The sequence below is a fragment of the Spinacia oleracea genome, chromosome 5, assembly GCF_020520425.1.
Source record: "Spinacia oleracea cultivar Varoflay chromosome 5, BTI_SOV_V1, whole genome shotgun sequence".
Lineage (NCBI taxonomy): Eukaryota > Viridiplantae > Streptophyta > Magnoliopsida > Caryophyllales > Amaranthaceae > Spinacia > Spinacia oleracea.
Genome location: NC_079491.1, coordinates 11,745,397 through 11,760,455, shown reverse-complemented (window position 1 = coordinate 11,760,455; position 15,059 = coordinate 11,745,397). Strand labels below are relative to the sequence as shown.

Below are 15,059 nucleotides of genomic sequence, written 5' to 3'. Positions count from 1 at the left end.
CTCCAAATCAACATATCCCGCCTTCTTCACTTCCATTTCCAAACTCAAATTAAGCTATCTTCTCTCATTAATTCCTCACTCAAACTTTCTCTCTCCTAAATCTCAACCTCTAACAATGGCACGAACCAAGCAAACTGCCAGGAAATCCACTGGAGGAAAAGCTCCAAGGAAGCAGCTCGCCACTAAGGCTGCCCGTAAGTCTGCCCCTGCCACCGGAGGAGTCAAGAAGCCCCACCGTTTCAGGCCAGGAACTGTGGCTCTTCGTGAGATCAGGAAGTACCAGAAGAGCACCGAGCTTCTCATCAGGAAGCTTCCGTTCCAGAGGCTTGTCAGAGAAATCGCTCAGGATTTCAAAACCGATCTCCGTTTCCAAAGCTCCGCTGTCGCCGCCCTTCAAGAAGCCGCTGAAGCTTACCTTGTTGGTCTCTTTGAGGATACCAATCTCTGCGCAATTCACGCTAAGAGGGTGACCATTATGCCTAAGGATATTCAACTTGCTAGGAGGATCCGTGGTGAGAGGGCTTAATTTAAGGGTTTCAATTGAATTGGGATCTCTAGGGTTAGGGCAGCTAGGGCTTGTTAGAGTAGTATGTTAATCAAATTAGTTTTTAATCTATTATGTAGTTAGTGTTGTAATGTGGTGGTTAGTCGATGAATATTTGGATCCGTTATTGGTAAATCCTGATTGAAATTTATATTGTTATGTTGACTTGAATCTGAAATTTGGAATTGTTGAATCTTATTAATTTTTTTTGCATATTTGTTCCACAGTTTGTTAAGATTAGTTGCATCTTGTGACAAACAGAAATGAGGAAAGAATCAATGTGAAGTTAGATTTGATCTGTAACTTTGAGCAGTTTTGAATTCCACGCTTGTTTTTGGTAATTCTGATGCAGATTTGGTTAGCAACAATGAGTACACTTTCGGCTTGTCTATCAATTTAGCCTCTCTTCATAATGAGATGCAGGCTTAGACGTGCAATTGAGCTTTATATTTGGATGATTATAATAGACTCTGGTATTCAGGGGGTTGGTGATATATTGGGTGTACAATGTAGCTTAGCTTATGGTGGCTTAGCGCTGGTGCATGGCTCAGGAGGCGGGGTTATAGTTTGATAGTTTGGTGGTTTGTAACTTTATAGAGTGCTAGAGCATCCAATTCAGGTGTATGACTGTAAGTTGGTGGAAGTGAGGTTTGGTTTAAGCTTGTGGCTGACTGGCTGTTGGAGTGTTGGTCGATAGTTACCTTAAACTTGATGGTTCAATGGTGCATTTGTTTCGGTAGATTCTAACAAGGGCAAGTTGGTGCTAATACTTGCTGATAAGGGTGTATACGACTGAAATTGAAGCTTGCGACTAGCGACTAGATAAATTCCTATTCTTTATTTGATACGCTTAAGAATGCAGGTGGTATGGCCATTCTTTGATTATTTGTGAGTTGTGACCAGCACTTGATACAGAAGCAAGCAGTCAATCCAGGGACAAGAGAGGTCATCCAGTCACAAAACTCATAGCGTAACACAGATTTCAGTAATACCTTTTGTATGTGGTTATTATGCCTTGGTGCCCCATGTTTAGATAGTCCATGTCCCCTCCCTACAATACAAAATGCTTTCCTCATTTCAATTTTTTAAGCCTTTTCTTTTCTTTAATTGAATTTTGATTTCTGTAATAAAATTTATGAAGCCACCAGATTGATCAAAGACCAAAGTCAATCTAGTTGCCTGACAATGGTAGATGAAGCGCTGCTATTGAGTATGGAACAAAGTAAGACTCTTAAACCTAGCTGATAAGATAAACAACTGACGTTTTTGCATAACTTATTACCTTTGGGATTACTGTATTATTCTGTATTTTACTTGTGTGATAGTCAACTATGTTGGCTAGCTGATAGAGTGTGCTTTCAGGATTTTAGCCTTGCCGGGGATGCTGAACATTCAAGCTTGAATTAACAGTTACTGCCTCGAGCAGCAAATTGGGCAAGTTGAGCGTGCGCGCTTCATGAATGTGGATTGTGGAAGAGCTGCTACGACCGGGATTGGAATGCAAATTCACTTAAGGCTGGTCTTATTCAGGTGGGTTTATTGTTTGCTGTTATTTCATCTGAATAACATAAATTACAAACTGGTTTCTGTTAAAAGCAGAACATGTGTTTTTCCTAGATTCTCCAAATCTACTTGCAGGTTGTAGAATAATATACCTATATCCAAATTTATTCGTATTTTAGAAATGATCAGTTTTATCAGGTTTAGCTCGACTGAACATGTGAATCAACTTGAACTCGAGTAACTCAAGGACAAATAACTACTCTGGTTAACTTAGAACTGAACTATTTACCTGTCTAGTCTTTATCTATCTCTACATAATCAATTGAGTGAAAGTTTTTGTGATTTCACATACACTTAATTTGCTCACGTGTACTATTGTTGCAGTAAGGAGGCAAAAGACCGAGTGGAAGGCAAATGTTGCAGAGGCTATGTCTGTGTCACTGTGTGGTTTGGAAATTGGAATGCAGAGCGAGGAAGCTTCAAACACTTGCCTAATAAGTCTAAATTAATTTGTAAGTGCTCACGAATAATGAATATATACTTGTGTATATTAGCACATGTTTAATATCTTTACTCTCTCTAGTGCCATCAAATGATCTTATATTCTTATGTAAGATCAAGGACTACAATTTTCTCATATTATCCCCTCCAGAGACATACGTATCTATTCGAGGAAAAGAGTGATCTTCAAACACATAGATTTTATCATTATTTGACCATCAATTCTAACTTCAAGTCCGAATTGAAGCCCCTTAGATCATCCCCATACGAAGGGAAGTAATAATAAATACATAAAAATGAACAATATAATAATAGTATTTTTTAACAGTATAATAATAAACCAAATAATAAAATAAGATTATTAAGGACGAAAGTGAATATTGTCGTTCTTTTGAACTGCGCTGAAATGAAATTAAGTCCAAAAGAACAACATGCCCTAACTCTTCCTCCCTAAGTTGCAATTTGTGTTGTTCATACGTGAAAAACAAATAAAAGACATTCTGAGCGAAATGAAGAACTACTTTAATATAACATGAATTAAAACTTATTTTTGGTAAGGAGAGCACCACATATTGAAACTCAATGTTAACCATATGTGAGTTCTCCTACATCGGAGAAGAGGAGGAAAAATACTAACTTATACGCTTGAGGAGTTACTCCCACTATTATCAATTGATTTTAATGTGAAATTTTCATTAGACTTATAAGTAGACTGAACTTTCCTCCTCCTTATTGGATTGTCCAAACCATTTCATGTTTCTAATGTAGACCTACTAACATGGATTTTTTTTTGGTCAGAATGGACATTTTAAAGTCCAAAATTTGTGACAAATGAGCTTATAAAATAATTGTTGTGAGATACGGCCAAAAGTTGATTTTTTTTTTGTCGTGAGATGAGACATTTACCCATTTTCCGGCGTAGAATCGCGCGTGCCGAACACATGCTTATTAAAAAATGCCCCCCCCTAACTTTTCCTCCAATTGCCTCACTCCTCAACTAACCTAAAAACCTAAATAAAAAAACCAATTCCTGGCAGAACCTTGGTAGATTGAAGCTCAGCAAACAACATTGTCAGCTTAAGGAGCTAGGCAAGGAACTCATGGCTCTGCCATAGTTCAAATCAAGACGAGCACAGTTATGAATAACAAAATTCCTCAACTTGGGTTCTTTTCAGGGATCTGAAGTTCGCCAACTCGCTTAATGACAAGAATCTCAACTCTTCACAGTGAGAAAGTGATAGGGCCGTCGTCAAGCCTACCAAAAAATAAAAACCTAACTTGGTCTCTCTAATGGGTAGAAAGAGCAAGCAAGGGTCGATCCACATGGACTAAGGGGGCACCGATAAAATATTGACAAATGATAAGCTAGGCTAAGTCTCTTTTTAGGTGATGATTGTTGGGTTTAAACGAACAACTATTAAAAAAAGGACATTGGGAAAGGGTATCCACCAATCAAATAATTCACAAACCAAGCAATCAAAATAAGTAAGAAACAAAGGCATCCAAGGGTACTCTAACCATTCTTTCAAGCTAGTTAGATTGGCCTAATCTCCAACCAAAGACCTATTTTCACGGCTAAGGCATTCAACTAAGCATATCCATAGACATGATCATGAACATAAATAATCAAAGAAAGTCCCCTAGACTATGTAGTCCCTATCATAGTCCCTATTTTCATGGTCTTCCAAGCCTAATAATCGATTTGAGGCAACCCCTTATCTTCATCTTTCAATCCTTCACTATGGGTACCTAAATAATGACTTTATGATGGCCAATCACACAAGCATTCATGTAATACCAAATTAATCAACCAAATTCATACCAAGTGAAAACCACATGTTCAATTAATAGGTTCATAAGCTCATCACCGGCTTCAACCCATTCCCAAGTAAAACAACTACTCACAAATCATTTTAAATAGCAAGAACAAAGATATTACAACTAATAACATGAAATCAATACTAATCTAAGACAAACAAGTGATTAAAAGCGAAACAATACAAAAATAAGTAAATTAAACAATAAAACAAGAGATAGAGTAAGAAATTCTCATTGATATTGCAAGTAAAATCTTCAAGTTTCCTTCTTAGATGCTTCAAAATCCAAGCATTCAACAAGTTTCTCTCACTTTCTCTCTCTAAAAACCCTAACCTAAGCTAAAATCTCCTAATACACGGCTCTCCCCTTGAAAATGTCGTACAATTAATTAGTATATATACCAAGCAACATAGTAATCTCCGTCAAAAGGGGTTTAGTTGGAGTGAAACTTTTCCCCTTTGACGTAAATCTATCTTGGACGGTTTACTATATTTAGCAGACACTTAGAATGAAAACTACTATAAATGAAATAAACATCTCCCGGCGATGCTCCGGTTTCAATGTTGGATAATATACGAATTTTTACGCATTGTTTACATGTGTTGCGAATGCGAGTTTGACCTTTTTTTAATAACTTTCCGGAGATCGTTTATTTCATTTGGATGTGATGTATTGTATGTAGTACGTATCAATTTTAAGTAATTGTTCTTTCCTTTTGGGTTGTTAATATTTGTAAGTCGTGTCCAATATCTAATAAATTTTTTGTGTATATGTTATGATCCACATATGCTAACACAATTGTTGACTAATTAACGAAAAAACGTGTTCTATTATATGTTGAAAATGGACAAATTAAAAAATGCAGTCATTATTCAAAACCATTTTCAATGATGGTAACAAAATTTAATTTTCTTGCAATCACTATGTGGTAAAATTAGAAAATTAATAACATAAACCATGTGAAAAAAAATACTATAAATACACTTACACAAATCTTATCCCACTTAAATATATTTAAATAGAGTTAAAAGACATAAATAATAGTATAGCCAAGATGGTAAGCTTTCTACTATATTTCTTGTTGGTTCCATGTTCGAACCCTAACAAAAACACATCCTCCATGTCATTGTTGATGTGGCGGCGTGACATGATTTGCCTTGGAGATTTAATAATAGTATAGATTAGCGTGGATCAGGGTAAATTATAATTAACTATCTGTCATATCACGTGAAATTAAGAAAATATGCGGCCCATTTCTCTTTCAGTTCATGCTCACATATTTTCACATAGTCATTCTTATAACATAGTAATGTTACTAAGGATATAGTAACCGTATTTTTTTCGCATCTTATGTTCTGTTTTGTTAGAATAATTATAACAAAATGAGTAACTATATAAAAAAGGGACATAACCGTGAAAGTAACTATAATTAACAATAAAAAGAAGTAATAATAACCATAAAAAGTTACTATGAATTTAAAATAATAAATATAACAGGAAAAAGTAATTATAATAACGAAAGAAGAACTATAACAAAAAATTCTCTATTATATAAGTGAAGATGGGAGGGGCATTTTAGTAACATCATTTTTCGTGTCTCCCACATAAAAGACTAACATACCCTCGATTTTAGTACCCCTAGGTCACACTCTAGCTTTCTTTGGCCGCTGAAAATCAAGTGATTAAAACCTAATTTAAACCCCTGCCTCCATTGAGCGACACTCTCTCCCTCTTTCTTCATCTCTCCCTTTCTCTCTCCTCTTACATTTTAATCTTTTTGAATTTATGCTCCTCGGATCTCTCCCCTCCTTCTCTCCCATTCTGTAAATTCTTCCATTAACCTAGCGGCGAAGTCCGACAAGCAGATAGTACAATCATCGGAGAGTTTACCGTCGTGTTGGTCGGCGGAGTAAGGCACCTTAGGGACCTTCTTTTTTAAACCTTTGTTCGCCGAAGCTGAAGCACCGCCACTACCAAATGTAAGTTTGATGTTTTTTTTTAAAATTTGTTTTAGTTTGTTATTGCAATTGAACAATTATTTAGAATTTCCAATTGCCTTTGATTATGACACTTCAATTATTGTCTCAAAAAAAATCAACAATATTGATTATGACAATTGACTAATTTTATTTGGTGGAATTGAAGGTTAATTGAGGGTGAATTGACGGAAAATTAGAATTTGGAATTCGGGAAGAATAAATTACTAAAAATGGAGATGGCAGCTCAATTGAGGCGGGGGATATCGAGACAATTCTCAACAAGATCTGTGAGGAAATCAGGGAGGTTCAGCTTCGGGAGGCAGTCATCCATGAATCCTTAGAGAAACAAGATGAGATTTAGTTTTGGGCAGCAATCGTCGCTGGATCCAATTCGTCGAAACGCGCAGGTGAAGGAAGAGCCATTAACGGTACTGGATAATTTAGACGCCACAATGAAGTTGTTGTTCAAGGGAGGGGGGAATCCAAATGTAAGTTGGACGTGGATTCTATTAGAAAATAGGATTAGGAAAATCGAATTGCCCAATTTTTTATTTTTTAGTTATAATTTTTCATCTTTTTTGTAACAGAAATTGAATTGTTTATTGTTCAATATTTGTATTTTAACTTTTAAACAATACACAGAGTGACTCTTAGTAAATTAATGTAAATCATGTCAGTTATGTAAAGTTAGTCAAAGAGAATAATTAGTTAGAATTATTTACGTTATAATCAATCAGTAGCAATCAAGGCCTGATTTATGGCCTTATTCTATGCCATGATATGATCCTTACTTAGTTAGAATTAATTACATGATTGATATAATCGATCAGTAGCAATCAAGGAGTAATTTTGTTTGTCATCTCAAAGCCCTATCTGTCTTCAAGAGCCTAACATCAGGTGCATATGTTATCGTTGGTGAAGCAAAGATTGAAGATTTGAGCTCACGACTTCAAATTCAGGGCGCAAAGCAGTTCAAGGCCCCAGACTTGACCAATGTCATCACTAAGAATGAAAATTCATTGAAATAGATTCGTATATTTGAAAGGGAAATGATTTAATTTGACGAACCTGTTGAACATTTTTCATTTCAATTCGATTTGTTGGAACAATTGCGAACATTTTTCACTTGAGTAATGAAATTTTGATTTTTCGTTGTGATATATTAGTTGTAACAACAAAATTTTAAGTTTTTGAATAATTTCGCACGCATCGCGGTCATATAAGACTAGTATTTATTATAACAAAACAACAGTAACAATAACAAAAAAGCGAATAATCATAATAATAAAAGAGTAATTATAAAATAATTCGTATGTTTCTAGTTTTCCAACTTCTATACACACTATGGTGGTACTTGAGTCAGAATGCTACTATATTCATGAATCTATTAAATATTTCATCTACTTAGATAAGTAAATATTTATTTACCAGCATAAGAAAATATGTCAAACGTAACTACAACAATAATATATACAACTATTTATATTGACTCTAATGTTGTTTCTAACGTCCTCATCCTCTTCATTGTCCTCACTTGAAATCTAATAAAAATTGTGAATTGTCACAATTTTTGGAATTTAAAATGTCATTTATGAAAAAAAGATCCTAATAATATAGAGGCTAACTTTTGTGTAAGACCGCCTTACCGAATAGACTACTTTGGTTACTTAACTAATTGGTTCCATTGTTTAACTAATTAGGTCCAGTGCTTAACTAATTAGATATAGTGTTTAACTAATTGATTTCAGTGCTTAACTAATTGATTCAAGTGCTTAACTAATTGGTTTCATTGCTAAACTTATATGACACCAAGGTGGTCTTTTGTGTAGGACCGCCTTATATAAAAGCTTGTATAATATTGATCCTTGTCCAGGCCCGATAGCGTTACAAACGATTCGAGCGCCGCCTCTTAGAGCAACTTCAATGGTAAGCTACAAGGTGTTGTGGCTAAGTTTGCCACATCAGAGTTTTAGCTACAAATAATTTAACCTACAAATTTTTACATTGGTGGACTACAATAACTTGTAGCTCCCTATATTATTTAATTTAAATAATTTATTTATTTAAGCTAACTATTTTTTTGAGCTACATGCTCAAAATAGCTACAAGGTTTCAATCGCTGCTGATGTCAATGTTGTACCAATGGTGGGTACATGCTCACATGTTCACTTTTTTTTTTTTGTGAGCAGGTCCCTTTTGTAACCATTGGAGTTGCTTTTACCGAAAACTAGGTTAGGTCCCGTGCAACGCACGGTTATTACTAAAATATTTTATTATTTAATAGTATCTAAATAAAAGACTTGTGATATTAGGAAAACGTGAAAGTAAAAAGAATACATGCAAAAGTATGAATTCATAGTATGTAAAATAAATATCCAAATAAGCTAAATATGCATATTAGTACAATATGGAGTACAAAGTTAAGGATTATATAGCTGTATGCTTACCACTTATTATTATTTTAATTAACATCCGTACTCACCGTGTATTATTATTAGACTAACATTAGAAATCAATTCTTCAATATTATATAAATTAATTAAAAAATTAAAACAATATATAAATAAAATCAAATTGTAAAGGAGAAAATAATATTGATTCATCTTTCCTCCAATAATATATCATGTACTACGTAGTTACATTTATGGTTGTGAGAAATAATTCCCCTGACTTTCATTGATTGTGTATTGTCACTATATATACAAATTATTTTTTGTACAATAGCGTGATATGAGGCAATTAGGAATCTAATTAATACATAATATTTACAAAATAATTGCATATTATATCAATGGTAATTCAATTATATTTTTATTTCATTTTTTATCTTAGTTTTCTAAAATAAATGCAAAGTAAAATCTTTTTTAAAAAATATATTTTGGCGGGAAAAAATCGCATCAGGAAATGACACGTGTCATTCCTGGTGTCTCTTTTAGTATATAAAGATGAGTATGGAGAACCAATCAATGAGTGCCGCGTGTACGACTCCAGTAGTTTTAAGGTGGAGTTTAGCGTAGCATATCTTCAGTCATTTGCAATTTTCTATCCCTTTAATTTTAGCAAGTGAAAGGGTGAACATACTGGTTCTCTCTCCTCCCTTATCCAATTTGAATTGGGCTTCAGCTCTCTCTTCCATAGTACCATTTCAACTAGGTAAATTCCCTCTCATTTTCATGTTCTTCTTTCACAATTGCAATATTACTTGCTAATTTTTCATTTTATTGCATGAATTCATGCTCAGAAGTCAGAATTATGGTTATTTGTTAGAAAATCAAATGCCCATGTTCATGTTATTACAATGTAATCATTCATAAAAGAATTGTTCTTTTTGTGCATATAATCTGTTTGATGAAATGCATAAGTGGGATTTTGTTGTATGTTCTTGCCCAAATATATTGCTGGACTTTTAGTGGGAAATTTGAGTAAATTGGTTAATTGTGATATTGTACGCTCCTCTATGTTAAATTGAAATTGGGGGTGTGAAAGTTTTCTATACTCGAACTTGTTATCTTTGCGTTCAATCATTTACGGCGCGTTTGAGTGGTGGACAAGGAGGTCATAATGGCGGTAATGGTAACAGATTTATATGAAATTCATGGAAAGTTTAATATTGACCTTGTGAGACTAAGTTGTTCTTTTGTTTTTTGCTTTTGAATGTGGTGGATTTGAAATTGGATTTGGAATTGCAATTGGAATTGCAATTGGAATTGTAATTGATTTGTGTGTTTACTGTGGTAGGGGTATATTAATGCATTTGATTTTCTCTTTTTTGCTCTTTATTGCTTTATGTGATTTAAGTTCAGTTTTCGAAATTGCTGGTAGATGGCTTGTTCATCGTCAACAACATGGAGCATGGCAACTCTGAAATCAGCTTTGCCTTCGGTTCCATCAGCTCCCATGTTCAACAAGTTGCCCATTTCGGCTTCCTATAATACATCGCCCTCAAAGTCGCGTACAGTGGGACTATCACTACGCAGTTCTAAGCCTCTTCTACCACACTACAGTGGCCTCAGTGCACTCTGCCCACTTCTCTCATCATTTCCCTCTGGATCAGGTATCATCTCTACCCCTTTGGAAATAAGTAATGAGTTTGTTGGCTATTTCTGTGTTTTTTCCATGACTGGATATATATACTTGGGTAACTAGTGAAGTATTAATCCATCCTATGATCCTGTGGAACCTATTGTGACCTGTGACACATAAATGAGCTTCAATTATATGCGCATTGAGTAGTAGCATGATATAGTGAAGGTAAAAGCTGTCTTAGGCTTTTCTTGATGTTAAATTCTTTCATTTTGATCCTGTGGTCTTATTATGCCTCGTACTTCGTATCGCATAAAGTCATGGTGAAGTGAAGCTATTAGCCAAATAAGTGACAGGGTTATTGAAACGGTTGATGTTCCTAAGTCCATTTTGCTCAAGTATACTCTTAATTCTGAAGCTGACAAAAGAATGTTGTTGGTTGTCACAACTGACAAGAAGTTTTTAGGAAGGGGTAAATGAACTTGGTATTTGTATTTTCCTTTTTACCCATAAGGCAGGTAGTTTTTGGATAGCCTTTTTCCGAAAGAAGACTTGAATATTATTGTAGACCAGGACTTGGTGGTGTAGCTCCCTGTTTGACAAAGATAATGCAAAATGCAATACAATGTTTGTAAATTCATTAACGGAACTTTTCTGGGTGATGTAAGTTTTTGTATAAACATGAACAATCTCTTATGAGAGACAAAAAGGTGTATGACTCTGTTGCTTCAGTTTTGTAAGTAATGGGAAGCTTACAGGCAGCTGGGTGTTGAAAACTTGAAATGCTTTTCATATTTGTTTAAGAAGTTAACTCTCTCATACTGATGAAGATGTACCGTTCTCCCCGTGGAAGAGGGAATGGGTTTTTTTGACAAAATAATAACGAGCTGTTTTTCAATCTAATCTGACCATTTGGTGATGTACGGAGTATCATTTTTGTTGCTTTATTCTGCCTGTACAACCTCGAGTTGTGCACTTACTCTAGTTGTCTCCTTTAACAGAGAACTCAGGATTTGACAGTCTTTTCAAAATGATCGATAATGGAGGTCGATTCTTTGCCATGAAACACGGAAGGAAAATACATAGACTTAGCAGGCCTGCAGATCAGCGTCGTGCACTTCTCCGAGGCCTTACAACTCAACTTCTTAAGCATGGACGTATCAAAACTACAAGAGCAAAAGCAAGTGCTATGAGGAAGTACGTTGACAAAATGATTACCTTGGCTAAAGAGGGATCCCTTCACAAAAGAAGGCAAGCACTTGGTTTTATATATGAGAAGCAGATTGTTCATGCCTTGTTTGCCGAGGTGCCAGAAAGGTACGGAGACAGAAATGGAGGATACACAAGGATTATCAGGACACTCCCAAGGAGAGGAGACAATGCTCCAATGGCCTACATTGAGCTTGTTTAGGTCACTTGATATTTTCAATTTGCACTGAGCTTGTATCATGAGAGATCTTTGTTCTGTAGTTTTGGGGGTTTTTATTTTAGCATACATCTTTTTGTTTATTACCATTTTGTAATTGCAACTCAATCTCCTGTTACTTTAGAACTACTATGATTAAAGCTGTATCCAGAATTTGGATGTGGTGTGGTTATTTACTTATTTACCACAAATTTGGATGTTCTATTTATAATTTCATTAGCATTATGGTTCACTTGATATGGCAGAACCGCAGAATTTCTGTACTTACAATTTCCGTATTTGGCCTCCAGATTTTTCTCTAGAGGGAGGATACTACAGATTCAGCACTTTGATATCTTCTAAACACCTAAGAAACAGCAAAACTGCAAGAGTATTGTTTTGGTGTACAACGCTCATCGTACGTGCACTCTCTCGTCCACAATCTAATTTGCGACAAAACTTGGCTTCTTCTCTTTGATTTTGCTAGTCACAAATTGTATTAACTAGATTTTAGCCCGTGCGATTCACGGATTCTATTAAATTGTTAAGTTCAAATAAAACTCCTATATACACCAACTGCTGTAATTTATATATTACATTAGATTAGTTTTTGATTTTGGATTGAATTTCATTTTAGATAATTTTTTTTTAATTATTAGAGTGTTTGATTTTGAATGAAGTTGTACATGCATATTATTAGTAATTAATTACTCCATCTGTCCCATAATACTCGCACCGGTTCGAATCGCCACGCTTGCCAATGCACAACTTTGACCACCAATATCTTTAACTACATATTATAAAAGCTTGTGAAATATTAATATTTTGAAAATATATGTTAAGATGAAGCCAACAATATATTATATGCTAACTTTTATTTTCATATACTAGAAATAAAATAGGGTCAAAGTGAATTATGTAAATAGTGCAAAAAGTCAAACCGGTGCGTGTATTCCGGGACGGAGGGAGTAATTAATGAAAATATATACGTGGCACCCAGTTATTTATCTATATGACACTCAATTTTTTTAATTCAAAATAATTTCAAAATCTTATTTTTCATTTGCTGAAACGTTTAGATCTTCTACGTGGTGCTCTAATATTGTATTAGTGTTCGACTCTGGATTGAATTTTATTTTAGATTAGTATTTGATTTTGGATGAACTCTATTTTAGATTAACTTTTTAATTATTGGGGTGTTTGATTTTGGATTAAAATTTATTTTAGATTAGTATTTGATTTTGGATAAAGTTTATTGTAGATTTATTTTTTATTTTTTCATTGCCAGAACGATTATATTTTCTACGTGATGCTCTAATATTGGATTAGTGTTCGACTCTGGATTGAATTTTATTTTAGATTAGTATTTGATTTTGGATGAACTCTATTTTAGATTTATTTTTTAATTATCGGAGCGTTTGATTTTGGATTAAATTTTATTTTAGATTAGTATTTGATTTTGGATGAACTTTATTTTAGATTTATTTTTTAATTATTGGAGTGTTTGATTTTGGATGGAGTTGTATATATTAGTAATTAACTAATTAAAATATCTATGTGCCACCTAATTAATTATCTACGTGGCACTTGATTTTTTTAATTCAAAAATAAATTAGAAATCTTATTTTTCATTGGCCGAAATCAATAGTAATCCTACATGGCTCTCTAATAATTCAGCAAATATGCCTCCTTTATACTCCCTCCGTATTTATTTAAGATATACACTTGGTCGGGCACGGGTATTAAGAAGAAAAATTGAATGAAATAAAATAATAAAACAAGTGGGGTATTGGGTAGATATTTTAATAAGTAAACCAAGTGGGACTATGTCATTTTAGGGGGTAGGGGGTGGGGTAGTTAATATGGAATGGACGGAAAATGATCATTATGGGCATTTGGTGTTATTGTTTTATACGTCGGGGGTACGTATTTGGTGAATTCTGTAAACATTAGGGGTATTTGGTGCATTAACACAAACCTCGGGGTCATTTCATGAAAAATCCGTTTTTCTTTTTAATACTTACCCCCAGATATGTTTTTACTATTTAAAAGTTGCAAGATTTCCGAAATTAAAAGATATTCTAGACTCTAAAAACTCGTTATTCTTTTCTGTTATTTTCTTTCTTTGAATTGTAACACTCATTTGAGTCCCAAAAAAAAAAAACTCATTATTCTTTAACATAAATACAAGAAAATTACATATCACCTTATAAATTGCACAAATTCTTATTTATAAGTAGTGTATAATAAATATTATACGCCGGAATAAAAAGTTCACTTAAAATACTTAAAAATTACATTTATATTTAATAAACCTAAAATATTAATTTATTAATGTTGGTTTACATGCATTCTAAAATTCATGCACGCATCGCATGCATAAAATACTAGTCTTCTATATCACATTGTCTACATTTTCAAAAAAAAAAAAAAAAACAACTGGTAAGATAATACCAATATGTCCACAATAAGTATTCCATATATCATATGTACAAATAATTTTTTTCATATAACTCAAAAGCTAAAAGATAATGGGCAATTAAACTCATTAAAGTACTTAGTCATTTTATTACTTCGTTTTAAAAAAAACTGCTCACACTTTTAATTTTGCGACTATTTATATATCAACTTTGACCCTATATTTTTACTAATTTATTAAAAGAAAATGTTATCAAGTAAAATGTTGTTGATTTTATTTCATTATATACTTTCATAATATTAAAAATTTAGATTTTTTTAGAAAAAGATACTCCGTAGTTAGAAATAATTATGGTACGTCAAAGTTGTATCTTGGCATATGCATGTGTTAGTAAAAGTGTTTCAATTTTTTTGAAACAGAGTAAGTGTTAATTACTACATCCGTTCCTGAAAGTTCTTTACGCCTTGGAATATGTGTTCAAAGTATAAAAACTTTGACCATAAATTTCCACTGTAATATACATCAAAACGTTACCATTTAAGATCTAGCTTGTTAGATTTCTTGTTAAGTATTTGCAGAATATCAACTTTTTTATAATTTTTTCACATACGAAATTAGATATATAAATGGTTAAATATAAAATTAGAGTCCGTGCAAATAGTAAGCGTAAAGAACATTAAGAAAATGAGGTAGTATAACATAGTATTAAGTATTGATATCCTGAAAGATTTAGAACTGATACATTAATAATATATATTACCATATTTGTTTAATTCAACGATTTATTACCATATTTTGTATTCTATATATGATTTATTACCATATTTTGTATTCTATGATTTATTACCATAATCTTTTGAAATATAA

The 15,059-nt window shown here is 33.4% G+C and overlaps 2 protein-coding genes across 3 annotated transcripts; both read left to right on the top strand.

Annotated features, from left to right (window-relative positions):
• The first annotated feature begins 8 nt into the window (after positions 1–8).
• LOC110799967 (histone H3.2) lies at positions 9–757 on the top strand. The gene has a single exon (XM_022005255.2). The coding sequence runs from the start codon at positions 116–118 to the stop codon at positions 524–526; it is 411 nt and encodes a 136-aa protein (XP_021860947.1). The 5' UTR covers positions 9–115; the 3' UTR covers positions 527–757.
• Positions 758–9,340: 8,583 nt separating this feature from the next.
• On the top strand, positions 9,341–12,031 carry LOC110799952 (50S ribosomal protein L17, chloroplastic-like). 2 transcript variants are annotated; one of them, XM_022005239.2, is made up of 3 exons: positions 9,341–9,498; positions 10,168–10,399; positions 11,370–12,031. In XM_022005239.2, exons 2-3 carry the CDS (start codon positions 10,168–10,170, stop codon positions 11,777–11,779), a joined length of 642 nt encoding a protein of 213 aa, XP_021860931.1. In that variant the 5' UTR covers positions 9,341–9,498; the 3' UTR covers positions 11,780–12,031. The 2 variants fall into 2 exon arrangements, with proteins under 2 accessions (XP_021860931.1, XP_021860938.1); XM_022005246.2 differs by having other exon boundaries at positions 9,361–9,498; positions 10,149–10,399.
• Positions 12,032–15,059: the final 3,028 nt, after the last annotated feature.

Bases quoted from the DNA above. Each gene is read 5' to 3' on its own strand.
- LOC110799967 (XM_022005255.2), top strand. From the start codon at position 116: ATGGCACGAACCAAGCAAACTGCCAGGAAATCCACTGGAGGAAAAGCT.
- LOC110799952 (XM_022005239.2), top strand. From the start codon at position 10,168: ATGGCTTGTTCATCGTCAACAACATGGAGCATGGCAACTCTGAAATCA. The intron at 10,400-11,369 runs GTATCATCTCTA...CTCCTTTAACAG, and splicing joins ATCATTTCCCTCTGGATCAG to AGAACTCAGGATTTGACAGT.